Raw genomic sequence first — 25,538 nt, forward strand, 5'->3', positions numbered from 1 at the left:
GCGTAATGTAGTTCAATGAATTTCATGGCATGGACGACCGTGGCGGCATGATCCATCTGATCAGAGAGGCCGCCTTCCAAGGTTCCGAGGGTCGCGTACCGAACCAACATACCCTTTGCTCAAGCTATAAGCTAGAATCATGAGCGCTGCTAAGAAGAACTGGTATGATTCCTTTCCGACACCAAAATCTATTCCGGCTCAAGTGTCTCCCGAAGTTCTCCGAGAAATGATGCTCGAGTCTGCTCAAGACGAAGATACTGCCTTTGTCGTGGTCGATGTACGTCGGACAGATTTCACCGAGAGTGCTATTCCAGGCGCCGTCAACATTCCTGCTCAATCATTCTTTCTCTCTCTGGCAACATTGGCCAAGATCTTCGGCGACCGTACAGTGATATTCCATTGTCAGTCAAGCTTAGGCCGTGGCACACGATGTGCAGCATGGTACGACGATTACCTCGAGGAGCACAAGCTGGAAGGACAATCTGCCATTTTGACTGGCGGCATCAAAGCGTGGCGCGAAAAGTTCCCAGACTGCCTCATGAAGATTCCCGAGGAAGCATAATAAAGTAGAATATGCCATCGCTGCTTGATATTATGAACATCTACTTCTTGAGCTCCCGATTGTGTACATGGCGCATATGCCGCACGAGCGCGTCATTGCGAGAAAAGACCTTTTCAACAGCAGCAGACTTGCAAATTTCACAGCGAAACTCTTTCCGCTTCTTTCCGTGTATTGTGTCTTGATGCCGGACAAGATCGTATGGACGTGAAAAGACTGTGCCGCACCGTTGTCCAGTGGAGGGAATGATCCAATCACACCGATGCGGGCCATTCTTGCTGAATTGCGCTGAACTTGAACCAGAACGCTCATCGTCTGCATCTGGTGGCGGCACGAAATCGTCGCCGTCATCGACATCACCAGCGACACCAGTCGGGGAGCGTGAAGCCGATGCTGTCGCCTTGTTGTGAACGCGTTTGTGCGCAGTCAGCGACGTTTGCTTCTCAAAATTGCGACCGCATTCATCGCATGCAAACATGGTAGATGCTGGCGTGTGCTGCGGTAATTGCTGTTGTTGAAGAAGCTGCTGATGTTGTTGAAGGGCATATTGCTGAGACGCGCTTGGCTCGCTTTCGCTATCGCCGTAGCCGCTTGACATAGAAGACATGTTGGATATAGAAGAGTCTTCCTTGTTGAGCGTTCGGAATCTGGCATTGGCATCCTTGTTTTGTAGAGCTTGCACGGCAGAAGGCCCATGATAGGCAGCATCATAGTGGTCAGCTTGCTTTGCGGGCTGGTACGAGCGCACATCCATTGGACCACCATACTGAGAGTAAGCTCCGTATTGATTCTGCACGGGCCGGGGCGCCTGATGCCCATTCTGGCGAACTGGTATGATGCTTGATGGTTCAGAATGCCCAGCGGAGGGAGTCGTGCTGCTGGAAGCAGCTCTGGGATCTTGAGTCGAAGCTCGAGGAGGAGCAAAGATTGAATCACTCTTCGCAGAGCTCTCGCGCGATGCTGTTGGTAAAGAGGTTTCGTTCGAGGAACCATGCTTCATAGATGGCGCCGGCATACTTGGCATTTCAAGAAATGCTTCAACAGGAGAGACCGTTGGTACATTATTCGGCACTGCATTGAGCTTCTTCATGCGATCAGCAACCACGGGAGCCCTGCCGCCTTGTCCACCGCGCGGAGTCTTGCCCTCGAAGCGCACTGAGCTCTCCATGCCCATAAAGTAGTTATTACTGCGGAAGTCAACATTTGGCGAAACAACTGGCGAATCTGAGGTGTCTGGCTTTCTTCCGTCATTATCAAAGAGCTGCGGATACTGTGTTTGTATGCGAGCGCTCTTTGTGTGCGCGCTTGTTGACGGTGCGTCCTTCACTGTCGCTTCACTCGAAGAGGGTGGCATCTCCACGCCATTGTAGAGCTCATCCTCAACGACATCGCTATAGGTTCTATCGAGCTTGAAGAACTTGTGCGGTCGCGATCCTCCTGCATCATAAGAGCGTTGAGACACCAGCTCCGGTCCGCGCTTGCCAGCGGTCACCCTGGACTCGCCGGTAGCCACGGACCGGGAGCTCGTGCCCTCTTGATGGTCTCCGCTCGCGAAAGGCACGCTTGGAGAGTATATGGAACAGCTGTCCCTAAGAGCTACGAGGGCCTGGTCGCTCCGCTCTAGTGTGCGCTGCGATGTCGTCGAGGGAGGGCGCACGTGTTCAGTGGAAAGTAGCAAGTCACATCAAGAGGAATCAGTAGGGGAAGGAAGCAGGGCCCTGCAAAAGACATGCTAGACGCTATGAATATAGGGATACGATGCGGTATAGGCACCGAGGAGAAATTGCAGATGAGGTTGGCTGAAGAAGAAGAAAGAGAAGTGAATGCCAAGAGTGAATCTGCCAAAAGTCCCAAGAAGTTGAATAGCTGCGAAGAAGAGGGGAGAAAAGAAGTCGAGTCGTAGCCCGTAAGAAGGTGCCAGTAATTCACAGAGATCGTGCGCATGAAGGCGTTTTCGTTAGATTTCATCGGCAATGTCAAGAGTGAGCCAGCCGCCATTCTCCCAAACTTGGTCCTGGTTGCCGTACAAGTCGCACTGGCGTATCTTGGCATCGTTGAGGCCAGCAAACAATTGTCGAAGGCGACTGATGCTCACTGGCTTGAGAATCCATCCACACAAGCCAGCTTCAAGCGCCTCGGGCACTTGCTTCTCAATCAGACTCGCACTGACAGCCACAATAGGAATGCGCACTTGACGATCTGCGTAGCAAGTCTCCTCGAATTCGCGAATCTTCTTTGTGGCGTCCATGCCGGACAACACTGGCATCTGCATGTCCATGAGAATCACATCAAACTTTTGAGGGTCTTTTGAATACACCTCGTAGCATTCGAGACCGTGTATCGTCAGCTCCACAGTGTGGTTGTCCAGCTCAAGTCGCTTCTTGAGAATAGTCCGATTGATGGCGTCGTCTTCTGCAACAAGCACATGCAAGGCTTTGTGCGATGGTAGACCCGAATGCGTCCCGTTCTGACCGCCGCTATTGGAGCTGTTGAGCTTTTTTGTCGGATCAGTCGTTGACTTGACTGGGCTCTTGGCATACCGCTGCGGCACACGCACATCTGTCGAGTCCATCTTGACTGCTCGCAAGTGCTGCTTCGACATGTCGTAGTTTGAGATGATGTGTGGTTCAATCGGTGCCCTGCCGGTACTGCTGCCAGTGTCCTCTGACAACGTTTCAAGCCCATGATCCCGGTCGTGGAAACTGCGAGTGCTAGATGCCTCTGGAACAGACCCACCACCCCCAGATGTACTGATTGGTGGTCGAGTATTCCGCTGAGAGAGTTCACGACCTGCTTGTCGAGTGCGATACCGTGAAGCGGAATTTTGGGCAGAACCACGAGCGCTCGAGCGACCCGATCCACTGCCAGAAGCCAAAGGGCTACGAACGCCGCCCGAGCCAGAATCTGAGCTGCGCTGTGGTCCAGCACTGCCAGAAAGCTTACCAGCGCTTGAACGTTGGCGCGTAGGGATGGAGTCATTCGACATCTCTGCAGATCCGCTGGGTGATTGCATCATGGCGCCCATGAATTGTTCGATTTCCGACTCATTGTTCGAGATGGACCGTTGCTGCTCATCCAAGGCCTGCTTAACGGCGCCAAGAGAGCCGGATGACGATGTTGCAGGATGCAGCCGCACTCGACGACGATTTTCTTGGTGAATAGCATTGGAAGGCCACGCACGGCCGCCTTGTTCATCCACCTCAATGACACCATCGCTCAAAGCACTCGAACCAGATCCAGTTGAACGACCATGCATGGAAGACCCATACGTGGCAGACTTGGTCGACGGCGGTAGATTATCAGCGCTATCATTTGTGGTTGTTTTCCGTTGCGAGATATCGGCACTTTGTGAGGAATTGTTGGCGCCGTGCTGCTTGCGAGTACTGACTGACTGATCTGGCGATAAGCCCCTGTGCGTAGACAAATGCGGCCGAGCGATTTGGAAGTTGAAGACAAAAGTGAACTTGCTGCCCCTGCCAACTTTACTCTCTGCACGAAGTTGGCCATTCATGTTGCGGACGATGCGCGCCACAATCGCGAGGCCAAGGCCGGTACCCCGTTCACTGTCCTTGGTGGGCAATTGCTGGTCTGCCATACTGTCAATCAGCTCGAAGCTTTGGAAGATTGTGTCCAGCTTCTGTTCAGAGAGACCACAACCCGTGTCCGTGACAATGATGGCCACTTCGGCAGTTTGACTATCCATCTTGAGCACTTTGGTCTCAACAGACACTTCTCCGTGCTCTGTGTGCTTGAGCGCATTCGCAGTGACATTGCCGACAACTTGCCGGATCTTGGCTTGATCGCCCATCACACGACGCGGCAGAGTGGGATCTTCCTTGACGGAGAGTTCGACATTGCCACGGTCTGCAACACTGCGATACATGCTCATTGCTTCACGAATCGCGCTGCCAAGGTCGAACGCTTCATTGCGGAAAAGTTCCTTGCCGGCTTCTGAACGCGTTAAATCCAAAAGATCGTTGATGACATAGACAAGACTCTTGGAGGCCGTGTGAGACTTTGTCAGTGACTCACGCACCTCTGGCTCCAGATTGCCCTCCAACGCAATTTCCAGGTAGTTGATGATGGCATTGAGTGGCGTGCGCACTTCGTGACCTGCATTCGACAAGAGCAGACTCGCCAATCGTGAAGTCTGAAGTGCTTGCTTGCGTTCCCGCCAAATCTCAATGAATTTACCATACACCAAGCACAAGACTGCGGCTGTTTCAATCTGGTCTTCCGTCCAATCGTTGCATCGACCCAAAACACTCTCACTCCATACCTTGAAGGATTGTCGCGGTAATAGAATGGTACCCTGTCCGGAATTCTTTTCAAGCACTTTTTCATAGGGATTACCCGCCCAGTGCACCTTTTTGAGCTGTCCGCGCCGGAAGAATAGGAGAAAGTCATCTCCTGATCGTGACAGGGGTACAAACAAAACACCCGCCACGACTTTGAAACCAGGTTCGTAGCACAAGTCTGGAAAATCACCAGCGAGATCTGAGGACGGCTTGATTGTATTGAAACCTTTTGTTCGGAAATATTCGCGCAGTGCCATGGCCTCCTGGGTATTTTCGATGTGTCCAAGAATCTTGCCTTCATCGCCAATAGACAAGATGCCAACATCTGCATCAAACAAGCCAAGCAAATCTTCAGCACGAGAAACGATATAGCCAGAGGGATTCTTTCCATTTGGTGAGTGAATGATTTTTCGAGCAGTCAAGCGTGCCGCATACGACAGTCGCTCAATATTGTGACTGATTTGCTCACTCATAAGACGACAAAGCTTGCGAATGAGAAAAGAGCACCGCATCGAAGTTTGCCCATAGGTGTGGCATGCAATAAGTCCCCAGAGCTGACCAAAAGCTGTGATGGAAATGGACATGGATGCACGCACACCCATATTCGCAAGATACTTCATGTGAATAGGCGACATGGCACGCAAAAAGCTGTGTGTCATGTCGAGCGGCTTCTCGAGGTCCGCACGCGAGCGACAAAGTAGTCGGGCTGTTGTCAAGTCACGGTCATACAATACACGGACTTTGTTGACTTTGTACAATTGACGCGCTTGTGCTGGGATGTCGGTAGCTGGAAAATGGAGACCTTGGAAGAGATCCTTTGTTTCATTCCAGTCAACAAGCTCTGCAACAACCTGACCATTCCAATGCTCGTCGAATTGGTAAACCATGACGCGATGGAACTTGGTTATTTCCTTGACAAGACCAACGACCACTTTGAGAAAGGATTTGAGATCCTGCGCTTCCGAGAGCTGCTCGTTGATTTGCGAGAGCAGTGAAAAGATCTCCATCGTGCCGGTCTCTTCGCCCTCAATCACAGACCGCCGGATACGACGCAAGGGTTTTGATGCAGACACGGTCGACAGCAGTAGATCTTCCTCTGAAAAGGCATCAAACCCTTCGCCCTCCATACCGGCTTTGTTGTTGAAACCAGGTCGCGTCTCTTGATTGCCGCCGGGGCGTTGTGCAACAAGGGGTAATTTCGTATCTTTAAGCAATTCAAATTCGAGCGTCACCAAGCCGCCATTGACGAGCATCCGGTGTATCGCGCACCAGCACTTGGTTGGCGGTAGTGACATGTCTTCCTGATACATCTGCAAGATGAAGACTTCTGGAGAAACATTCGCTTCGGCATCTTGTGCGGATGTATTGTCGAGTGTGATGTGCGCATCTGATGAGTTGGACTCTTCGAGATAGTCGAGCTGGTCTTCGAGGTTCTCCTTGTCGTCTTGTGGCAAGATGGAGTAAAAATCCTCGAGGCCAAATAGATATTTCGCTGAAAGGCCAAGGACCTCTTTGCAATTCTGTTGGTTAGTGGTGAGCTGGAGAATGAAAGGCATACCTCGCTGACATGATGTACAATCAGCTTTCCATTGTTTTCGCTGAGGGTCATGATGACACCAAATCCCTGTACAGCACCGGGCATGTGTATCGGCTCATCTTCGCATTTTTGAACGCCGCCATTATTGATGTCTTGCTGCAGACCCGTATCCACTAGATGAGTGCCATCTTCGCCAGTTTTGTACTCAAACCGGCGCGTTGTGAAATCAGAAGATTCGGCACCCGTCGTTGATGCTTGGTCGTTCACTGTGACGGTCCCTTGATTATCGCATACTCGATCATGCTCGACATGCGATTTTCTCAATATTGCATCTGCATCTTGCGCATCTTGTGTGTCTTTTTGCTGTTGCTGACGTTCTTGGGTATAGCTCATTGTCCGTTCAGTTGTTTTTGAAGCGCCGCCAGAATCACTCGAGAGCATGTCGCCTTCTTGCTGCGCCGTGTGTGTGCTAGGATCTGGTGAATGCGGCCGCAGTCCAGCCAAGGCAGCAAAAGGATTCTCCCCGGGTGTCGTGCCCGGCGGACTCTCGGACGTCGGACTTTGTATGAGTGTGCGCGCTGGAAAGACACGCTTGGCCGCTGGCAGCGACCTTGTCGATTCGTTGGACATGGTTTGGTCGTGCCGACGATGACAAAAATCCCTTGCTTGTCGCTCTCAAGTGTCACCTACCTTCTTGAGTGACAAGCGGGCATTCACGGATTGATAATGGATACGACACAGGAGAGGGCCTCCTTGTGTTTGCAGCGTAGGACAAGAAAATAGGTGGGTGTTCGCCTGATGTGGCGCGGACTTGTCGAGGGTGTGTCGCTGGTCGAAGTGCGCAATCTTGTTCGCAGGTGAGGATTTCGATAGCAGGCGCTGCTGTATGCTGCTGCCTGGCTTGCCTCTTGACCCTGGGCCTGTCTGTAGGGGGGGAGGGGGTTTGCTTATTACGTGATGGGCGTGCCTGTGCTTGCTTGTCGTTTTCTCTGCTTGTACGCTGAATCTACAGCAGCAGGCAGCAGGCAGCAGGGTGGCACAGACTCAGCTTGACACAAAACTACGCGCCGCCGCCCAACTCCAGAAACCAGAAATCATCTCTTCCTCTTTCTCGCTTCCAACGCTCATCAACAGCAATTGTACGAAGCCTAGATGCACACGGCACACTCACGGCCATCACTGCTACGGACACAAATTGAAGCCTGCTGCCCTCTTCATAGCTACTGTAGTATATCTGCATATCCCCAGTAAGCAGTCACCGGTACACCTCTCTCGTTCGGCATTTGCCAGCCGCGGCAAGACGATCGCGCTTCCCGATCTCAAAGGAAAATTGCTTATGTCAGCCGCTAGATCTACACCCAGCAGGCGCATCCATCCATGTGCCAGCAGATCTACCACACACGCGCAATCTCTTGGAACTTGGAAGTATCTGTGCATAGCATAGTAGAGCAGAGTCAGGTATACGACATGCCTAGAGATGCCACAGCAAGCACGGGCAAGCTACACGATCATCTCGTGGCAGCCAACGACATATTCAATGAACTGCTGCAGCTAGAGGCAGATCACATAGCAGCACTTAAAAGGGTATCCAAGCCGTCTTCTATCCAAGCTCCTGAAGTGCCTATTCTGACCTACTGCTAGATTCACGGACCGCTCCCTGAGCTCTTTGACGTGCTGAGTTCGTATGTGAATTGATTGTGATGCGGTCAACTGACGAGACAGCTACTACGCGGCTGAGGATGCATATGATCATGATGCATCTGGAGAGACCGTGGCTTCTGCCACTGACAAGGTGCAATGATCAATGAAGCTTGACAGCTGCCAGAGTGGCAGATGATTTCCAAATTTGCTGATTCATGGAGCCTATCGAGTATCATCCTAGGTCACACCTTGGAAGTTTGGCACAGCATATACCTGCAATTGAATACTTCATACGCTGCATGAGCCTGCATCACATCCGAAGTACACAAGACGGTCTTAGTCCTTACCTCGCTTATGTAATTTTCGCGATGCATCTCCTTGAATGCACGACAATCAAACCATTTACGACGACCAAATACCAGGAGTGAGCTAGCTATAAGCGTCGGCCCTTGAAGCTTTCTCTGCTTCGTGTATCGCGCTTCAGCTTCATACACATGTCTAGAAAACCTCTTTCTTCCTGAAATCGCCATAATCAGCTAGACATGAGTTGTCCAGCAGTCGCCGAAGAGCTCATCGCCCTCGCCGACTCTTTACCTGCAGATGAAGCGCGTGCACCTGCTTTACTGGCTGTTTCTATCCTCGAGAATCACCTATACACAAGACGCGAACAACCACTGCCTCCCAGTCTTTTATTCTCACTTGAATTGCGCATTGCACAAGTCCTCTTTCGGCATACGGGCGAAGTAGCCACCGTTGAGTCTATGCTAGGGTCACTCTCCAATAAACTCGGCAACTATGAAGAGTTTGTATTGCTGAGAATCGAGGTGAATGCCTTGCTTGCACAATTGATGCAGCAAGCCGGACAAAGTCGAGCAGCCGTTAAAGTTCTCGAGCACTCTGCCAGCTTGGCAGCTGAACGCCATCTCACCCATCTACAATACACCGCACTGCTTCAAATACATCAAATTACGCGCAATGCGGCCATTCTGCGGACACTGGCGAGTATGGCGCTGCAGAACGGACATAGTGACTTTGCCAGGTACGTCAGGGTCTTGACACAGCTGGATCGTGCGCAACATGGACTACCGACCGATACAAGCGCCTTCGTTGCTCCATCACAAGGTCAGGCATTTACACTACTGGATCTGGTAAGCCTCATGACACAAATCACAACAGATATGACGATGGGCGAATGCGCTACTGCTCTACCAAGACTGTCGAGTCTCCATGCGCAACTTGACTCAAAGCCTTGGCCAGCATCACAGACAATCATTGTTGGACCCAATCAATCACTGACCCTTTCCTGGCTCTCAAAACCACAAGGCTTTGCACTCGTCTCGCTACTCAGTGCGCATGTGCATCTTGCAGATATGACATCTCATCGTGCTGCAAGGTTTCTACAAGATGGTCTACAGCAGCTTCCGCATATCCGAGATCCCAGCTGGCGAGATCAGATGCAAGTTGCAATATGGACAACGCAGGTAATCGATGCGATTGTCAGACAACAGTTTGTACAAGCCGACGCATTGCTGATACAGATTGGACAAGGCTCGCGCATAACGCCGCTTCATCAGTACCTTCATGCAAGCTTGTTGCAAGCTCAAGGCAGACTGCAAGAAGCACTTGGAACGTTCTTGTCCTTGGCGCAGGGTGTACAATTGCCTGGACCACGACCGGCAGCAGACACGGCCGTCTCTGTCATGAGTGGTCTCTCTGCCGTCTTGATCCTACGCAGCAATGTAGTACCAGCACTCTACAACCCAAGCGAAGCAACATTACTTCTCAACAGCTTACGACCCCATTGCACGGCTAGTCCCCTGCAAGCCTGTCTAGGACTTGTAACGGCAGCCGATCCATCTCATCAACGCGAACAACCACTCGACGTTCGCAAAATCCTCACAAGCCTCATGAGTCAAGCTGCACGTCTATGCAGTACAGATCTCAAATGTCTCGCATTGACGCTGCTTGCTTCTCCCCAACGAAATCAGACGGATCCGCCAGCGGCAAAACGACAATTCGCACAAGCTGCGTATAGTCTTGCAAGTCGACCGGCTGGAGAATTATCACGGTGGTCGTTATGGCATGGTTTGGGGTGGGCGCGTATCTTGGAAGAAGGTGGAGCATTGGAACATGCTGCACAGCAACACGCTATGAATGAACGGATTCGAGGGGCATTGTTGCAGCAGGGACAGCTTGCGTTGACGCCGTGGCTCTGATCCGTACAGCGTCGAGTGATCTTGCGACTCTATGGCTGCTATGTTGATGGTCTTTTTGAAGCTACTTGACGTTGCAAGTTGCAACATACGGTCTGTCCGTCTGGCCCGACAGTGCCTGACACTGTGTAATCTTGATTTTTGCAATGACATGCTTTCGGGCTTAAACAAAGTTTCATAAAAACTTCTTTGCATGCATTGATACTGCATACATTGATATGTTTGCCACCGGCAGCTGCCAGGATCTCCAGGATGTGCCAGACTGCCAGTGTGCATCACAGCAACAGACTGTAGCCGTCATCAGTGACTCATCTATTCAGCAAGAGCCGCCGTATTCGTATGCCAGACTTGCCAAGAATCCGAGACCGTGGCAAGTTGGCAACTTTGCAAGATGCGACTTGAGCAAGGCTTCACAAAGTCAAACGACGTCATGGGGTTAAACTTTATTCGTAGGAACTTCTCGAAATGGCTGGTCGTCGTACACAGCTGGAGGGTGACGTGCCCTTATTGGCCTTATCTGGTGATTCGCGCAAACACGTTGTTTGAGCAGAGCTACTCAGCTACAGGAAGACAGGTGACGTAGGCTGAGGTATGTGAGATGGAGTAACAAGCTGGAAGGTGTATCTGACACTGCTGGACCAGTGCTGGCATGAAGTGCACTACAAGTTAGTCTACAACCTACAGCCAACAGCACTATCTCGAAGCTGGTCTTAAAAAAAGGACAAAGAAATGGCGAGCCCGTGCGATTAAAAGTGGCGGCCGCGCTCGGCCCATCTCGGGATCGAGGAATGATTGCCTGTTTGGGACATGAGCCAATCACATGCAAGGAGGCGAAGTTGCGGCGGAAGGAGGAATGGAAACACCGGCGCTCGCTCTTCTTTGTCCTTCTGTAGGCTGTAATCTGGTAGTAGTCATGTAGTGTAGACTGTGTAGTAGTCGTGCAGTGTCACAGAAGAGCATGGAAACGGAGGCAAGAGGTTGACAAAGAGGATGGTCAAAGTATTAGTGTATGAGAGTGCACGCCAGACAAGCTCAACTACTTCTATCGCCTAAGTGACAGGAGCAGAGGCAAGAAGAGAACAGAAAGGTAGTGATACAGGACTGTCTCCTCCTGCATTGAGACAGGTCGAATCATCCATAGCCAAAAGGAGGAACAAAAGATGGAGAGGATGATGGGTTGTTGATATAGAAAGAGTAGGAAAGACTTGCTTTGCCGTCGTCTGACTAGCGTCTAAAGGGTGGATGTGTTGGTGTGTCGATGGTGAGGGAAGAGAGGTTGTGCGAATTCATGAAAGGGTTGTTATCCAGCTAGGGAAACACCTTAAAGGAGAGCAGCAACACCGGCACCGGCAATGAGACCAGCAGCGACCATGTTGGCCGATGCGGCACCGCGAGATGCAGGAGGGAGGGTAGCAGCAGGTGCAACACCGCCGGCAGCACCGGAAGCGGCAGCAGAGCCAGATGCACGGGCGGAGCCAGCAGCAGGTGCAACGGAGCCAGCAGCAGGGGCAACAGAGGCAACCGCTAGAAAGGAGGTTAGCAAACAGAGATCTAGAAAAGAAGGGGGAGGGTCGTACAGGACTGAGCGGCAACGGCGGCGAAGAGCATGGTAGCGAGAGTAGTGAACTGCATTTTTGAAAGAGAGTAAAAGAGTCGAAGTAGAGTAAGACTAGTGGGTTGAGGGAGACAGGGAGAGAAGCAGCAGCCGGGGTTTCTTATACCTTTTTTTTCTTGCTGTGGTGGGTGCCCTGCTTGTGTTGTTGCTATTTCCGTATCAGGATTTTGCCTCGCCAGTTTGACTCGCCGCCACCGCCCATTTCGCTCCCGGGAATTTGCGCTGGAAAGAATGGAGCGATGGCTGCTGCTGGCCCCTTACTGGAAGTTACTGCCCAAGCTGCCCAAGCTCGAGCGTCTATCATTCTGATTCATTCATCCATGCACACGACGCCCCCCTCGATACCTGCGTGTTTATCCGTCACCCCAGTCACACACACTCATTCTAAGACCTGCAATTCGGCCGAAGGGTCTCAGATGACGCACAGGTCTGGATCATGCTAGAAGGTCAGATAGAGAGATAGGGTACTAGGCAGCCTAGGCTACGATGGGCATGCTATGATGGGCATCGACTGCGCCGGGCGCTTCCTACCTGTCAATGACACGGTGTTACAGACCACAAATCCATATCGTATTCCCCTGCAAAGATGATCACCTGGGCAGAGCCATGGCCTTGACTCGAGCTGGCATTGCTGAGTAAGTGAATGACTGCGAGTCAGTGCAGCGCATTCCAAGAATCAAGCTTCCCTGCAAGTTGTAATCAAGCTTTGGCCCTTGGGGTCTCCTTCATTTCAGGCCAATTTACAAACTTCCAAAGGGGCCGGCCGAGTGCTTTGCATACGAATATTCCATCCCTGCCTCAAATGCACGCACACGACTTTACGAACAACGCGTCGCGTCCGATACCCAGCTGCCTGACAGTTACTCTAAGGCCAAGCACCATACTGCTGCTCTGCTGAACTGCTACGGTGCTACCCTGACCTGGACTAGCATCGAGACTATTCGGGCCGGCTTCATGCATGCAAAGTAGCATGTCCTCCGGGCATCTCAGCCTCGGTGTCAACCGTGCCAGACTCCAGAGTCCAGAGGCACCACTGCCGCACCAGACGCGAATGACATGAAGGCATGAGCTCTAACAGTTTCCTACCTCATCATAGAGGCAGTCCGTATCCACATCACTCCATCAAGTCTTGTCATGACTCATGTCGACAGTATCATCATCGCGAGATCTACAGCTCCGCTACAGTATCTTCGATCTGTCTCTGTATATGTGATCGATATCTACCGATCTAGCAATGTGACCGTCCCTTCAAGCTTCCGAATCTTTCGTACGTCCCAAACTCCCAATGAGCTTGAAAGAGACTCCGAAGAGTCATGACAATTTGACACATGCAAATTCGCAGACTCCACACCTGTCAGAATCTTAGAGAAGTTGAGAGAACACCATACTGGTGTCAAAGGATTGGGCAGTTGTTGCCGAAGATCCTTCAAGGGCTTGGAGCCTTGGGCAGATTAGACAATGGGTAAGTCATTTCCCGTCTATACTGAATCAGGTCTATCCAAACGGTCATCGCCGCATCGGCTTATTTGAACTTATTTGAAGGTATTGCGGAATGTGGAAAGCAATATGATGAATGTCGTTGGCCGTCATTTGGCAACGGGTCGTCTTCGAGTCGCGGTTGCATCTTTACTCCATCTGAATTGTACGGCCGGCGCAAGAAGCTTGGCCAACCCTCGCACACTCGAGACTACATGTAATCGTGCTCATCGGTGCTTGTGTCACGAAGCAAGTGTCCTGACTCCATTTCTCGACAATGGTGCGAATGTGACGTTCAGCAGTACCATTCTGTTCAGGTGAATACCTAACAGAGGTTTGATGCACAAGGCCAAAGTCCTTGAAATGCGCAGTCAGAGCCTGATCGAGTATGCCGGCAACCCGACGATGAAAGGCACAGCTTTGCACTCACTTTGCAGACGCTATTGCCAAGACTGATACGCTCATCAAATTGCCGACCTCTCTGCGACTTCACACAGAAGGCTGGGGGCTGCACCGGAGTCAATGATCCAAGTCTTGGAGGCATCGTCAATCTCGTTGCAACGCAAAGCGTTTTCACCATGAGACTTGTTGACCTTGACTTAGCGCAGAAGGCTGGGCTGTGATGAATTAGTCTCTTTGCGAGAGATGCACGACAAAGTCCGCATCCTTACTCAGAATCGTCAGGTTACCTCTGCCTCTTCTGCCGACGTCCCTACGCAAGAGCGTGGGATGATCGCCACGGTCAAAGAACAGATCGTTAACAAACCTCCTTCCAGTCCATCTGACTGGAAGCGTAACAACAACCGCCGCCGCAACAACAACAGAAGGTCTGCTCATGGCCTCAAATGTCATCATTGCGGGTCAGCCGACCACATGCTGGAATCCTGCAAGGAGGATGGCGCTATGGATGCGATGGCCCAAGAGTTCAAGAAGTACCGTGAGGAGGTCAACAGGTCTCATGGTGAAAACGCTTTGCGTTGCGACGAGATTGACGATGCCTCCAAGACTTGGATCATGGACTCCGGTGCAGCCCCCAGCCTTCTGCGTGAAGTCGCAGAGAGGTTGGCAATTTGATGAGCGTATCAGTCTTGGCAATAGCGTCTGCAAAGTGAGTGCAAAGCTGTGCCTTTCATTGTCGGGTTGCTGGCATACTCGATCAGGCTCTGACTGCGCATTTCAAGGACTCTGGCATTGTGCATCAAACCTCTGTTAGGTATTCACCTGAACAGAATGGCACCATTGTCGAGAAAGCACGCTCCATGTTTATGGGTGCTCACGTGAAGCAGGGTGAATGGGCATGATGGGCATGATGGGGGCACGTTTCAAGCGACACCGGCAATGACCAAAACAAAAGGATGGTATGCCAGCGCGATACGCCTGCCGATGGACAGCTCACAACTCTGTCATTCATCTATATCTATCTGTATACTTGTAATTCTACTAAACCAAAGAAAAAGCAATCGCAATCGCTCTCTACTCATCACTTGTGCAAAAAAATTCTAAATTTGAAAACAATGGTCGGCCAGCGAATCGTCCTTGGCCAAGTCAAACGCATGTTTCATCGCGGGTTGTCGGGTCGAGTGCTGCCTTGTTGATCCAAGCAGCCTTGTTCATTGCGACGTGGTGGACTTCGGGGCTGCGCGTGCCCAGGTGAGTCAGGGTCGGTAAAGGTGGTTTGCACTTTGTCCATGACTCCATGCCATATAGCTAGCCGCTGCGCTGGTTGTGCGCCGGCCCGAGTGTCGTTGAAGCCTAGACGTCTGATGTCGAAAGATAGGAACCCGACTGGCGAGTCCTCAGGTGGAAAGAAAAACCTTGTCTGGCGCCAAGCAACTGTCATAACCGCAACTGTGAAGCATGTGAAGACAACCTCGCAGCCTGCTGCCTAAATGTGCTTGTAATTCTCTGGGTCGACTGATCGCAGCTTGTGCACGCGCGCCTAAGCTTGTGGAGGCTCCTGAGTACCTTCCTCAGTCTCAGAGAGGACCTTGTAGGCTTCCAGCGCACCCATACTCAAAGCCGTTGCAAGACCCGACAAGACGTGGCCGAGCTGACACCGGGCAATTGTATCTGCAAAGCGAAAGGCCGACGCAGAGAGCACGACGCCGCCCTTTTCCAAGACGTGATACTTGCGTTCGTAGGCAACCGCTGTGATTGTTAGCGTTGGTGAGATGATAGAGAAAACATACCTTGCTCGAGACCGACTTTGATCTTCGGCACGGTGTACTTGATGGCCGTTGCGCCAGTCCTGCAGAGCACAACCAGCACTTCTTGCACTGCCGTCGACGGCTCCATAGTCTGCCCTTGCACTCCTTTGTTGGTAGACTTGCACGTCTGTTGCTGCATCACCTGGAGAGCCAGCTCTGGGTGTTGCTGCTGCAGTGTCTGGAAAACGGCGAGCAAGCGTGCTTGTTCAGTACTTGACAGTCCGTTTGGGAGGCCGCGGGCAAGAGCCTCTAGCGCTTGCATGTATAGCTCCCTCGAGAACCCAAGTTGCTGCTCAGTCACCGCTGACGCATGCAACTCTGTGCTGGATTGTAGACACAACAAAGCTTGGGATGTGCAAATTCGAGTTTCCGGTGAGGCTGCTTTGATGCGCTCTACTGCAAGTCGCTGCGTCACAGCGTCATGGAGCGCTTCTTGACTTTGTTCACCTCCAGCTTCATCATAGGCTGGCGGCGTTGTGCTAGGCGTGGAGGTGAAGCTCGTGGTGCGCTTGAGGGCAAAGGAAATGGCCGAAGAAGGTGTCGGGAGCATAGACCAGACCATCATACTGGAAATTGAAGAAGAGGAAAAGAGAGATGTATCAAAGAAATGTCGAGAAGCCAAGGGTCGGGTGAAGGAAGGAAGGAAGGAGGAGTGTTGGTGTTTGAGGCCGCCGTGGTCGTTGCCCGGGTTTTTATCTCGCTTTGCATGTGACAGCCGACTCGGATGAACTCACCAGGAAAGGGCTGCTTCTACAAGGAATATACCTAGACCAGCTGTGCAATCTTCTCCGAGAGCGTCTGGAACGCAACAGGCTTGCTGAGATATGCCGTGAATCCAGCCGCGTTGCACCGCTCAGCGACATCCGTCATGACATTGGCACTCAGCGCAATAATGGGTATCGGCGGTTTCCCCGGCCGCAGAACATTTGCCGCTCGCTCTAGCTCCCTGATCCGCGTACATGCCTGATAGCCATCTAGGTTGGGCATGTGTAAATCCATGAGTACAAGGGCGTACCGTGCCGGATTCTCTTCATACCGCCGCAGGCACTCGATACCATCATTTGCCAGGTCGACAGCCAGTCCAGACTTTTTGCAAAACTTGCTCATGACTTTTTGATTGACAGGGTTGTCCTCTACCAGCAGGACCGTCAAGCCACGATGCCCAACATCTGCGGAGATCGTGTCAAAGACTGCTTTTTGCTTCATCACCACTTGCTGTGCAGTCTGCCTGCGAGCATCTGCAGACTCACACCTTTCGCTTGTTGGGTCAAAGAACTGGCTGAATTTGCTCGGCTTCACCAGCTTAAACACAAAACTCACCTGCTCGGGATCCACTGGCACTTGCTCTTCAGCCGCAGACTCGAGGATGAGATTTCGTGAGACGGGTGTTGTGACCACAATCAGCTTGCAGGTCGCATAGCCATCGGTTCGCCGGAGTGCCAGGACCATTTGCAGAATCTGGGATATGTCGAGTACATTGATAATGATGTGAGTGAAGGCTCGTTGCGTCGAATCGCGCGTCACAGCAGACAAAGCAGCCTCGAAATGATCCGAGGTGATAATTGTTGATTGTGCATGCCGAGGAACCGTTACCCGAACATGATGATTCAGCGCAACAATACTGTACACCGTATGCGAAACAATGAGAATTTCATAGTCAGGTGCACTCGTCTCAGGCAACAGCCGGGGAAGTGTGAGATCTCCAGTCGGTAATATTGGAGCACCCGTCTCTCGAACCGGCGTCGCAGACCGTGAACTCGCTTCGCGAGCAAGTGTTTGCCTTGCTTCTCGTTCTTGCAATAGACCACCTTGAGGCACGGTGAACTTGGCTGTAAACGTGAATGTACTGCCAGCGCCTTTTGTGCTTGTACACGATAATTTGCCTTCGTGCAGCTCAACAAGCTGACGGGAGATGACGAGGCCAAGACCTGTCCCACCGTGTTTTCTGGTGAGTGAACCGTCGAGTTGTGAAAAGGGCTTGAACATAGTCGCCTCTTCTTCCTTTGAGAAGCCAGGGCCTGAGTCAATCACTTCCCATGCAACCATCACTTCGTCTGGCTGCAGCTCGGCATTGTTCACAACGAAGCATCGTGTAAATACCTCGCCTGAGGATGTGAACTTGATGGCATTCCCGAGGATATTGAGCAATACTTGGCGCAATCGAATACGGTCACCAACGACCACATCGGGAACATCCTCTTCAACCATGTAGTTGAGCTCAAGCTGCTTCGACATGGCAAGTGTAGAGAGCAATTCATTAGCATCCTCCACCATATCACGCACAGGAAATGGCTCCTTGATGAGTTTCATCATGCCAGCCTCCACCTTGCTCAAGTCGAGAATGTCATTGATGACCGCCAGGAGTGCTTCAGCAGATTGCTGAATCGTATGCGCATAATCAAGTTGCTCTGTTGACAAGGTCGTATCAAGCAAGAAATTGACCATACCCGTGATACCAATCAGGGGAGTTCGAATCTCATGGCTCATATTCGATAAAAAGCGTGTCTTGGACTCCATCGATTTGGTTGCAGAGTCACTCGCATCCTTCAAGCGAACCTCGAGGAGTTTGTGATCGTTAATGTCACTACATGTGCCGAGCCACATTTGCGCTTGTGACGACTCTGCCTTGTCCACTTGCACGCAGCGCACCAGGTGCCAACGATACTCACCTAGGTGGTTCCGTAGCCGTAGTTCTCGCGTAATGGGCTCGTCTGACGACGCAGGGATATCTGCTGGAATGGTGGATTTTGCTCGATCCTCAGGATGCACATGACTGAGAAATCCAAGACCCAGTGCATCATTGGCTTCTTGACCAGAGTACTTGAGCCATTGCGTATTGGCATACGTGATGCCTTCCTTGGCTGTTGCGGCAAACACAATCTGTGGACTCGCTTCTGCCAAGGATCGGTATTTACTCTCACTCGCTGCCGTTTCCGCTTGCTGTGAGGCATCAAACTCTGCTAGCTTTTGGTCATGAATATCCATCATGATGCTAAACCAATGCACGCAACTCCCCTGTGAATCGCGTAACGGCACAGCACGCGTCATGAACCATCGATACGCACCATCAAAGCGACGCATCCGCGCTTGTCGTGTAAACCCTTCACCAGTCATGACTGCATCCTGCCAACCTTGCTTGTATGCGACTCTGTCATCTTGATGCAGACACTCCCACTGCGTTGACATGAGCTCTTCAGGTGTTTGTCCAGTATACGCCAAGATGCGCTCATTCACCCAAGTTATCTGTCCATTGAGTGGCGAAGCAGTCAAGACGCAGGTCGGGATGGCATTGATGATGACATTCATCAATCTTGGACTCGGTTGTGGCAATTTCGAAGAGCGCGGCCGTTTTTCGCCCTTTGCAGGGTGTGTGATGCTCGAACTTGGGTGAAAGCTTGAACTCAAATTCGCGCCAAATGAATGGAGCAGTGTTCTGCTATTCGTTCGTTTGCGCCGACGCGGTGAAGGTGAAGAACGTGGTGATCGTTGACGGTTGCCAGACGCCGCTGTTGCTGATGCTGATACGGAGGCAGCCTCGTCGGATGCCTTTTCAGCCAATGTACTGCTTGGAGGTTGTCGTAACGATGTGGCACGGTGCAATAACTGTGGCCGATTAGAACGTTGCGCAACACTCGCAGATTGCTGTGCCGTCAATGCCGCCGCTGCAGCAGCCTCACGTACATTATCCTCACTCTGCCCACGCCTCAAATGTCCCGCACGAGCAAAGTAGTGGTCGGCGCTTGATCCTGACATGGGTGTACCTTGCATCATGGATTCACTAGAGGGTGAGCGTGAATTACTGTACTGCGCATCACTATCAGGACTCCAAGGTCCAGAGACACTGCGTCTCGCAACAGGTCGTGGTGCATAGGCCAGTTGATGGAGGATGTTGGCGTGACTTTGCGCCAGTGACATGTGTGTAGCAACAAGTGGCGCAAATGCAGAAAGACTCTCTATCAAGTTTGCCGGGTAGGGTGTTGCTGAGGACATGAAGGACAAGATGCCAATGGGGATATGACCTTTTGCCTCCTTGTAACCAGCAATCGCAATGGCGCGTGCGGTCGATGGATGAACGAGCGGAATGTGAATGACTGAATTGACACCTTCCATGCCGAGTGCCTCGAAACATTCTTGGCTGTCGTAGTGGTCGGGTCCATCGCTTGAGGGGCTGAATGCATTTTCATCAACAAGAGGCGCCTGGTCTGGCTGGAAGAAAGGATTCGACATGGCGTCCTTCAAAATTGCTGGCGACGGCGCAGGCGATTGCGCCCAGGGTGAACTAACAGGCTGCTCATAATCCTCATAGGCGATATTGCGAAAGGCAACACCACTTGCGATTTCGGGAGCGGTCATCTCGAGTGGGTTGCGTAGTTTTGGTTGCATCTGCTGTTCTCGCCGCAGTAATGTCTCTCGACCAGGAAAGATTGTATCGCCTGGTGTTGTATCCTGTGCTTCCATATGCCCAAACACATCTCTGTATTCACGACTCAGCACGACAATTTTACCCTCCCGCTCAAGAACCTTGGCAACACCACCGTCGTTGAGAAGTGGCTGCTCTTCGAGATTGAGTTTTTGCAAAGTATTGAACATGACGCCGTGTAGATTTGCTTGATCTGCAGCTGCGGGCGTTGCGGCGACACTTTCACTAGTCCTGCGAGAACATGATGAATTGTCTTCGAGGTAATAGTCCTCCATTGATTCCCACTCTTCAGAACCTTTTGTTGAGTGGGTGGAACGCTTTCGTTGTGAAGGGAAATGACTTGTCGTTTCGGCATTCCAAATCGCCTTCAGTCCCCACGGCGTACTACGGATATCCGTCAAGTCATACGGGACAGACAAGGTGATGCGGTCTGCGCGATAGTGATCCTTGAAGATTTCCACGATATTATCCCAAAACTTATCGAGGCCCACGTCAGAGGACAAGATGAGAGTCAGATCATATACGCTCGGACTCGGGTACTCTGATTCCAATGCAGCAAAAGCGCTCGGTTGCCCCATGGGTTGAAAATGCCGCGGCGTGGACGCATTGGAGCCGTCTGCTTTGGGCGCAGGGGATCTGTTGTGTGGGAAGTAACTCGTCAAGGGTCCATTGCCAGCAATGGTACCGGATGAGGAACTAGAAAGACCAGATCTGCCCAGAGATTCTGGTGTACCGCTCGACGAGAGTGGGCTACCAGCGCTGACTGCATGGCTGAGTTTTGAGCGTTGCGCAGTCCGTGGTTTGGTTGCTTGTGCTTGATAAACGGCCTAGTGTGACATATTAGCGCCTTGATCGATTTATCCATCGGAGCCGATATACCTCGCGCAGTGCATCGAGAGACGGCGATGCGTCCTGTTTGGCGCTATTGCTCATGGGAATCTTTGTATGCTCATCTATGTCGCTGCCTGATTGTCGGGCCTGCCGAGTATGCGTCTTTGTTTTGCTGGCGTTGCTAGAGTCGGACAGGCAAGTCACCGCTTGTTGTCGATTGATGGATGAGAGGCTGTCTAGTCGTTCAACAAGTGTGATGCGAACGGAAGCGGGTGTAGACGTTGGATGTCGAGTTGAGGTCTCGTCGCCACTGACCGGAGAATTCAATTTTCACGATGCCCAGCAGCTGATCTTCAAGGGCAACACCTTCGTATCAGAGGCCCATGGAGGCAGACTGCTACAGAGTGCCATCTACGTAGAGGAAAGGCTGCCCTACATCTTCTGCACAATGATCGCCGAAGAGCCGCCACCGCCATTGCACACCGCCGCACACCCATACTCACCTTGCTTCAGCGCATGCAGCAACGACACCACAATCCGGCTACCACTTGAGCCAATGGGGTGTCCCAGCGCAACGGCACCACCATTCACATTGACTTTTGCAGGGTCGAGTTGTAGCAGTTTTGTATTGACAATGCCTACCACGGCAAACGCTTCATTCAGTTCCCAAGCAGCGATATCCTTCACCGCTAGTCCTGTCTTGGCAAGGACTTTTTTGATGGCTTCTGCGGGAGCCACTGTGAAGTCAATGGGTTTGAGTGCAGCATCGGCATATCCAACCATGCGTGCCATGGGTGTCAGGCCTTGTGCTTCAGCAACAGATTTGTGTGCAAGAACCACAGCAGACGCGCCGTCGTTTAAAGGTGATGCATTCGCTGCAGTCACCGTTCCGCCTTCACGCTTAAAGACAGGTCGCAAGGTTGGAATCTTGTCGAGCTTGAGGGAGCGTGGTTCTTCATCCTCCGTCACCACACCGCCCTTTCGACCACCCAACTCAACAGCGACCACTTCATCCTTGAACTTGCCCGCATCCCACGCTGCGACGGCACGTTTGTATGATTCAATCGCAAAGGCATCTTGTTCCTCTCGTGAGATGTTGTACGTCTCTGCACAGTGTTCTCCACACAATCCCATAGCAAAGTTATTGTAGACATCCCAAAGACCATCCTTGACAATCGAATCATTTGCCGTAACATGACCAAACGTCAAGTGTCGAGGCATATAAAATGGTGCATTTGACATACTCTCCATACCTCCCGCAATCATGACTTGCCGATCGCCATGCGAGATGGATTGTGCAGCGAGCATGATACTCTTCATACCGGACGCACACACTTTATTGATGGTGCTGGCTTCCGTGCTCGTTGGCATGCCTGCACCCAATACCACTTGTCGTGCAGGTGACTGTCCAGCATTCGCTTGAATCACTTGTCCCATAAACACCTCTTCCACAGCTTCAGGCTTTAAGCCAGAAGCAGCTAACGCAGCCTTCACCGCAATCGTCCCTAATTCAACGGCAGTCTTGGATTTCAAGGCACCATTCATTTTAGCAACAGGTGTGCGTTTTGCAGCAAGAAACACGACATCGGAGAGTTTCTGATGAGGACGACTGGTGGAGAAGGAGCGGAGGTGTGTTTTGAGCAGGCTGCCTGTGTGTCTCTGCATCTTTCCGAGTGGTGGTGGTCGTACAAGCACTGAGTGTGGGGGTTCAACTTTTTTTGTCATGTGCTCGGCTCGGCGCGCCGTATGCCGATTGAAGGCCTCAGCACGGAAAGAAGAGCTATAGAAGTGCTAGAACAATCGCCAGTACACAATCAACAGCAAGAACAACACCAAGCCAGCATACAAGCCATACTCCCGCAACATGGCCTTCAAATTGACATTCCGCGCTGCTTTTCGGTACTTGACACTTTCATCGCGTAGGGTACTACTCAACGTACTCATCTTATCCAGTGATTCACCACGGTTGAGTAAATCATCAATATTGCGTGTCATGATACGCGTGACATCATTGAGGTCTTCATTGAGTTTATCGAGGTTGTTGCTGTTTCGTGCAGAGAGATACTCGCGTGTGGTCTTTTGTAGGTAATTCTCAAATTGCACAAAGGCATACGGCCTCAAACCTTGCTTCTGTGCTTCTTGTCCATAACTCGTAGCAAACTCTTTTGCTACTTGAGAGAGGTAGTTGAAGGCGAGTTTGCGAGGATAAGATTTATCCGCAATACACAAGTAACAAATCCCATCTTCGATCATATAGTGGAGGAAGTAAGGACCCGACTCGACACTCGCGGCTTGTTCCGTGGTGTTGGCGAGTTTACGAAAGAGCTGTTTTGCTTGCTGCTTTTGTGTGAGAAGGGCTGATTCGGCTTGTTCGTCGTCGACTGTAGCGGCGAGCGGGAGGCCGTCTTGGATACGAGCGATGGAGGTCGATTTGACCATGCTGTGAGCAGAGGAGAGACTTAGCACTAGCTGTATGTAGGTAGAGGGAGCTTTCTAGCTAGTGGCTTATAGCAGATGGTATGTAGTGTGTGTGTCTGTAGTGTGTGCAGTTGACGTGGCAGGTAGATGGGAACTGGGCAGTCACATTCACGGGGGACTATTGGGAGTACTGAATGATAGAGAGAGAAGCAAGAGAGCAGAAGAATGAGCAGAGCAGAGCAGGAGAGAGAGAAAGAGAGAGAGAGAAAGAGAGAGTAGAGTCAATCAGCCATCTGCCCCAACTCTGCCCCAATGAAGCATCAAGCAGCAGCAAGCAGCAGTCAGTCAGTCAGCGAGTCTCATTGGGCAGAAGAGAGCCTGCCACCCCACGACCGCAGACAATACCAGACAGTTGTTGCTGCAGTCGTAGTGGACGAGGAGCAGACTAGAGCAGACTAGAGCAGACTTGTAGCAGCAAGCACTAGTGACACACCCCCGAGGCACAAGACATCACGGCGCCCATCCAAGCACACACAACAACCCCCGCGACATCCATCCGCCCAACCACGACTCACCCTCACCCACGCACCATTCTACCAACATGGCAACAAACGGGCCCCAGATGACCGTCCCGGATCCATTCAAGGTATGGCATCCGCAACATATACATATGTATCTATCCAGCAAAAGGCTAACAACAAAGACCATCAAGGAGAATGTCCACGACGGCCGAACAGGCGAATTGCGCGAAATGTCCTACCACTCCTCCAAGATCGTAGGCAGCGGCTCATTCGGCATTGTCTTTCAAACACGTCTCGTTGAAACAAACGAAGATGCCGCCATCAAGCGCGTCTTGCAGGACAAGCGATTCAAGGTCAGTCTCTCATTTAATACACGGCAAGACGGCTAACGAGGCTAGAATCGAGAACTGCAAATCATGCGGACAGTGCAACATCCCAATATCGTTGACCTCAAGGCGTACTTTTACTCAAACGGCGAAAAGGTACGGATCTTGTGTCCATGCATCCATATTAACATCACAGCCCGACGAGGTCTACCTCAATCTCGTCCTCGAGTACGTCCCCGAGACCATCTACCGTGCCTCGCGACACTACGCACGCGCTCGACAAAACATGCCCTTGCTCGAGGTGAAACTCTACATCTACCAACTCTTCCGATCACTCGTCTACATCCACTCCCTCGGCATCTGTCATCGCGACATTAAACCACAAAACCTACTCCTCAACCCAGCCACGGGTGTCTTGAAGCTCTGCGACTTTGGCAGTGCGAAAATCCTCGTCCCTGGAGAACCCAATGTATCGTACATTTGCTCGCGTTACTATCGCGCACCAGAGTTGATTTTCGGAGCAACCAACTATACCACCAAGATTGATATTTGGTCAACCGGTTGTGTCATGGCAGAACTCATGCTCGGACAACCCTTGTTTCCAGGAGAATCAGGCATTGATCAATTGGTTGAAATCATCAAAGTGTTGGGCACACCGACACGTGAGCAAATCAAGACCATGAACCCAAACTACATGGAATACAGGTTCCCCCAGATTCGACCACACCCCTTTTCCCGGGTGTTTAGACGTGGTACACCCACGGATGCCTTGGATTTGATTGCAAAAGTCCTGGACTACACGCCCACAACGCGGTTGAGTGCATTTGATGCCATGTGTCACGCATTTTTCGATGAACTGCGTGATCCAGCAACAGTGTTGCCAGATTCACGGAATCCAACAGCTGAACCAAGAGCGCTACCGGCATTGTTTGATTTTACCGCCAATGAACTCTCCATCAACCCAAGCCTCAACTCGAAATTGGTACCGCCCCATGCGGTGGAGCAACTCAAGCAAAATGGTATTGACTTGACCTCCTTCCAACCACTCAGTCAAGAACAAATGTCGGCACGCCTCGATTGAGTGTAAGATGCAGTGCATTTTCGTCTTTTTTTTTGTGTTCTTTTTTTGTTCCGTTGTCTCTGTTTCAAACGACGTTTATTGTTCTATCATTGTTGGAAGATGTTGGATCCCTTTCTTCTTCGCGTCAGAACTCTTTGGCGTGAAGCAAATGCTTTTAATGCCGATGTATCCTTCCCCATTGGATTCTAGTCTTAAATGGGTCATCCAACAGGACACGCGCTTCAGAAGTGATGCGGGTCGTTTGTTTTGAGAGTGATGGAAGATGGCACGCAGGACAGCCCCCTTCTGAACGTACATGAAAGCACAATCGTCCACATCCCCTTTCCTGCCTTACTTGCTTCTATTCTTTGCCATCTGAAGTGTTCTGTCGCACGCCGAAGCCCAAAAAAAGTTGA

The 25,538-nt window shown here is 51.5% G+C and overlaps 10 protein-coding genes across 10 annotated transcripts; 4 read left to right on the plus strand and 6 right to left on the minus strand.

Annotated features, from left to right (window-relative positions):
• Positions 1-139: 139 nt before the first annotated feature.
• BCR37DRAFT_391232 (Rhodanese-like domain-containing protein) lies at positions 140-562 on the plus strand (the record flags this gene model as incomplete). The annotated part of the gene is made up of 1 exon (XM_040870975.1): positions 140-562. One exon carries the CDS (start codon positions 140-142, stop codon positions 560-562), a length of 423 nt encoding a protein of 140 aa, XP_040726933.1.
• A 40-nt stretch (positions 563-602) lies between these two features.
• BCR37DRAFT_391233 (uncharacterized protein) lies at positions 603-1,913 on the minus strand (the record flags this gene model as incomplete). Its single annotated transcript, XM_040870976.1, has 1 exon — positions 603-1,913. The coding sequence occupies one exon, from the start codon at positions 1,911-1,913 to the stop codon at positions 603-605; it is 1,311 nt and encodes a 436-aa protein (XP_040726934.1).
• A 121-nt stretch (positions 1,914-2,034) lies between these two features.
• BCR37DRAFT_237488 (uncharacterized protein) lies at positions 2,035-7,408 on the minus strand. The gene is made up of 2 exons (XM_040866535.1): positions 6,416-7,408; positions 2,035-6,377 (listed from the first exon to the last, which is right to left on the minus strand). Exons 1-2 carry the CDS (start codon positions 7,022-7,024, stop codon positions 2,517-2,519), a joined length of 4,470 nt encoding a protein of 1,489 aa, XP_040726935.1. The 5' UTR covers positions 7,025-7,408; the 3' UTR covers positions 2,035-2,516.
• Positions 7,409-8,577: 1,169 nt separating this feature from the next.
• BCR37DRAFT_391235 (cohesin loading factor-domain-containing protein) lies at positions 8,578-10,251 on the plus strand (the record flags this gene model as incomplete). The annotated part of the gene is made up of 1 exon (XM_040870977.1): positions 8,578-10,251. One exon carries the CDS (start codon positions 8,578-8,580, stop codon positions 10,249-10,251), a length of 1,674 nt encoding a protein of 557 aa, XP_040726936.1.
• A 5,027-nt stretch (positions 10,252-15,278) lies between these two features.
• On the minus strand, positions 15,279-16,111 carry BCR37DRAFT_391237 (uncharacterized protein; the record flags this gene model as incomplete). Its single annotated transcript, XM_040870978.1, has 2 exons — positions 15,279-15,487; positions 15,529-16,111. 2 exons carry the CDS (start codon positions 16,109-16,111, stop codon positions 15,279-15,281), a joined length of 792 nt encoding a protein of 263 aa, XP_040726937.1.
• A 168-nt stretch (positions 16,112-16,279) lies between these two features.
• BCR37DRAFT_365011 (uncharacterized protein) lies at positions 16,280-21,083 on the minus strand. Its single transcript, XM_040868264.1, has 2 exons — positions 20,846-21,083; positions 16,280-20,793 (listed from the first exon to the last, which is right to left on the minus strand). The coding sequence occupies exons 1-2, from the start codon at positions 20,897-20,899 to the stop codon at positions 16,312-16,314; spliced, it is 4,536 nt and encodes a 1,511-aa protein (XP_040726938.1). The 5' UTR covers positions 20,900-21,083; the 3' UTR covers positions 16,280-16,311.
• A 146-nt stretch (positions 21,084-21,229) lies between these two features.
• On the minus strand, positions 21,230-22,462 carry BCR37DRAFT_344614 (peroxisomal 3-ketoacyl-CoA-thiolase; the record flags this gene model as incomplete). The annotated part of the gene is made up of 1 exon (XM_040867572.1): positions 21,230-22,462. One exon carries the CDS (start codon positions 22,460-22,462, stop codon positions 21,230-21,232), a length of 1,233 nt encoding a protein of 410 aa, XP_040726939.1.
• Positions 22,463-22,588: 126 nt separating this feature from the next.
• Positions 22,589-23,236, minus strand: BCR37DRAFT_402018 (Longin-like domain-containing protein; the record flags this gene model as incomplete). Its single annotated transcript, XM_040871881.1, has 1 exon — positions 22,589-23,236. One exon carries the CDS (start codon positions 23,234-23,236, stop codon positions 22,589-22,591), a length of 648 nt encoding a protein of 215 aa, XP_040726940.1.
• A 649-nt stretch (positions 23,237-23,885) lies between these two features.
• On the plus strand, positions 23,886-25,143 carry BCR37DRAFT_344720 (glycogen synthase kinase-3 beta; the record flags this gene model as incomplete). The annotated part of the gene is made up of 3 exons (XM_040867582.1): positions 23,886-24,089; positions 24,135-24,218; positions 24,259-25,143. The coding sequence occupies 3 exons, from the start codon at positions 23,886-23,888 to the stop codon at positions 25,141-25,143; spliced, it is 1,173 nt and encodes a 390-aa protein (XP_040726941.1).
• On the plus strand, positions 25,086-25,495 carry BCR37DRAFT_377131 (uncharacterized protein). Its single transcript, XM_040868737.1, has one exon. It carries the CDS (start codon positions 25,151-25,153, stop codon positions 25,391-25,393), a length of 243 nt encoding a protein of 80 aa, XP_040726942.1. The 5' UTR covers positions 25,086-25,150; the 3' UTR covers positions 25,394-25,495.
• Positions 25,496-25,538: the final 43 nt, after the last annotated feature.

This window comes from Protomyces lactucae-debilis, assembly GCF_002105105.1.
Source record: "Protomyces lactucae-debilis strain 12-1054 chromosome Unknown BCR37scaffold_4, whole genome shotgun sequence".
NCBI lineage: Eukaryota > Fungi > Ascomycota > Taphrinomycetes > Taphrinales > Protomycetaceae > Protomyces > Protomyces lactucae-debilis.

Excerpts from the sequence above, each read along its gene's own strand:
- BCR37DRAFT_237488 (XM_040866535.1), bottom strand. The coding sequence starts at position 7,024 with ATGTCCAACGAATCGACAAGGTCGCTGCCAGCGGCCAAGCGTGTCTTT. Across the intron at positions 6,378-6,415 it reads TTGTACATCATGTCAGCGAG|AATTGCAAAGAGGTCCTTGG; the intron begins GTATGCCTTTCA and ends ACTAACCAACAG.
- BCR37DRAFT_365011 (XM_040868264.1), bottom strand. The coding sequence starts at position 20,899 with ATGAGCAATAGCGCCAAACAGGACGCATCGCCGTCTCTCGATGCACTG. Across the intron at positions 20,794-20,845 it reads CTCTCGATGCACTGCGCGAG|GCCGTTTATCAAGCACAAGC; the intron begins GTATATCGGCTC and ends ATGTCACACTAG.
- BCR37DRAFT_377131 (XM_040868737.1), top strand. The coding sequence starts at position 25,151 with ATGCAGTGCATTTTCGTCTTTTTTTTTGTGTTCTTTTTTTGTTCCGTT.